This window comes from Sinocyclocheilus anshuiensis, unplaced genomic scaffold (genome assembly GCF_001515605.1).
Source record: "Sinocyclocheilus anshuiensis isolate Anshui unplaced genomic scaffold, SAMN03320099.WGS_v1.1 scaffold718, whole genome shotgun sequence".
In the NCBI taxonomy this organism is placed as follows: Eukaryota; Metazoa; Chordata; class Actinopteri; order Cypriniformes; family Cyprinidae; genus Sinocyclocheilus; species Sinocyclocheilus anshuiensis.
Genome location: NW_015546102.1, coordinates 2,470,728 through 2,472,995, shown reverse-complemented (window position 1 = coordinate 2,472,995; position 2,268 = coordinate 2,470,728). Strand labels below are relative to the sequence as shown.

At 35.4% G+C, this 2,268-nt stretch overlaps 1 protein-coding gene across 1 annotated transcript in view; it reads left to right on the top strand.

The window, feature by feature from the left end:
- Positions 1-2,268, top strand: part of abca4b (ATP-binding cassette, sub-family A (ABC1), member 4b) — a 43,194-nt gene that overhangs the window by 7,663 nt on the left and 33,263 nt on the right. The window contains 2 exon segments of the mRNA XM_016502288.1: positions 1-84; positions 939-1,136. Of these exon segments, the coding sequence (XP_016357774.1) occupies positions 1-84; positions 939-1,136 (282 nt within the window).

Below are 2,268 nucleotides of genomic sequence, written 5' to 3'. Positions count from 1 at the left end.
CTGACGTCATTCCTGCTGCGGGACGCTGGGCTTTCAGAGGCTGTGGTGTATGATCTTACAAATGCACAAGTGCGGATGGAACAAGTACGTTACTGCAAATTTTGCTTTTTAGGCTACTGCTTTTTAAAAAAGCACATTAGCTTCCTTCTCTTGTGAGCCATTTGTTTTCATAAATGCTTTAACAGCTTCCACTGCAAGCAGAATCCTGTCACACGGTCACATCCTCAAACTCTCCTATGGGGATTTACTAGGTGTTTCCAGCAAAATCTAGTGGATTCATGTGGTGTTTTGTGGTGTTAACAGTCACTAAGAGTCCTTCCTGAGTTTGTATGTCAGTGTCTTCGTGACGTGCGTCTTCTTTTGTTTCACGCTGGCCTCTCACACACAGATTAATTTATGATGTAGCCCATTGTCTCAGTGATTCAAGCACTCTTAAGTAGGCTGCTTTGATCCTACACAACGTATTGGGAAACACACCATAAATAATGTATAGATATTTCCAAATGCCTGTATTTGAATGATTTCTTAAAGACAAATTTAAGACACTTTTTGATGAGTCAGACCAGATCTTAAGCCATCTGAAGATTTATTTTTTTATTTCTGCAAGAACATGCTGAGACAGTTGTTTTTAATCTTGTAACTAGATTACTACTCTAAAAAACACAAATAAGATAATATCCAATTTATTTTCGTTCAGAAAGCAGATTAAATATAGAGCAAATATAACCAAAGTCTGAGAAAAAAAACCCAGTAATCTCATATATGTCCTCTAGAGTGTTAAAAACATCTTAGCAATGTTTCACATTGTGCTCAGATTCGCCAAGATACCAAACTCTGCAGTCGAAAGTCAGAAATTTCAAAGATTTTTCACCAAATTCTTCCAAAACATGGACATGCTGAACTACTTCTTCATTAACAATCATCTCCTGTGTTTCCAGTTTGCATATGGAGTCCCAGATCTGACTCTGAAAGAGATCGCCTGCAGTCAGGCTCTTCTGGAGCGATTCCTCATCTTCCCCAGTCACGGAGGGCTGTATGGGGTCCACAATGCCATGTGTGCCCTTTCCCAGCAACGGCTGCAGAAGATCGAGGACGTGCTGTATGCCAACATAGACTTCTTCAAGCTCTTACAACTGGTCAGTCATGAAGCTTTTACTTTGCACAGTTACACTAATGTTTAGAGGACTGAGATGTTATTCAGTCCCAAAATATGACCAAGTATAATGCTTGAAAAAGCTAATTTCAAAATGATATGGACTGCAAATTTTGTGTACAGTAAATGCAGTGAATGCAACGTTGCAAGGCCAACTGAATAAAACATGAATAATATACACTACCGTTCAAAAGTTTGGGGTCAGTATGATTTTTTTTAAAAGAAATTCGGTAACACTTTAGAATAATGGTCCGTTGTTAACAAGTAACTTTTAAAGTGAAAAACATGTTAACCCCTCAGTAATTACTCACAAGTAAATTAATAAGTTATTTAACATATTTTATATCTGACATACTGTACAGTCATACATTTGTGTGAAGCACTAGTGATATTTCACCAGTAGGTCTTTTGGAGTGGGCTACATTGATAATGAACTGACACGAAGCAGAGATCATAATTGTGAACTAATTCAATCATGAGCTTGTCAGCATCACTTCTTAATTATTAACATTTTTTAAATATATTTAAATTTTTATTATTATTCTATGTTTAAGTTTGAACATCCATCCTTTCGTAAGAGTAGTAGTCACAATTTTAAAATGTAGCCGACTTATTTGGGGGATATCAAATTCATAAATTAGTTTCCACAAAGAACCCAATTGTTCACTTTTAAGACGTTACTGTTGTGATTAGTAATTAATTGGTTATTCTTTATTAACTGGTCATAGTTCACAAGTAGTTCTCAATGAGGATATTTTTATTTAATAATTATCAAATATCTAATAACGAACTACCTTTGTCCTAAATTTGCTACTACTTACTGCTTAGTTAATCTCGCTTCTCTATTAGTTAATAGTATTAAGTTAAGTGTTAATGTAGTACTACCTATTACTTCCTGCATAGTTACTTGTTAACAACGGACCATTATTCTAAAGTGTTACCAGAAATTATATTCTATTTAAAGGGGTGGTTGACTGCGATTTCACTTTTTTAACGTTAGTTAGTGTGTAATGTTGCTGTTTGAGTATAAACAATATCTGCAAAGTTGCGGCACTGAAAGCTAAATGCAAACGGAGATATCGTCTTTTAAAATTCTGTCAGTTTAATGCCTCCAA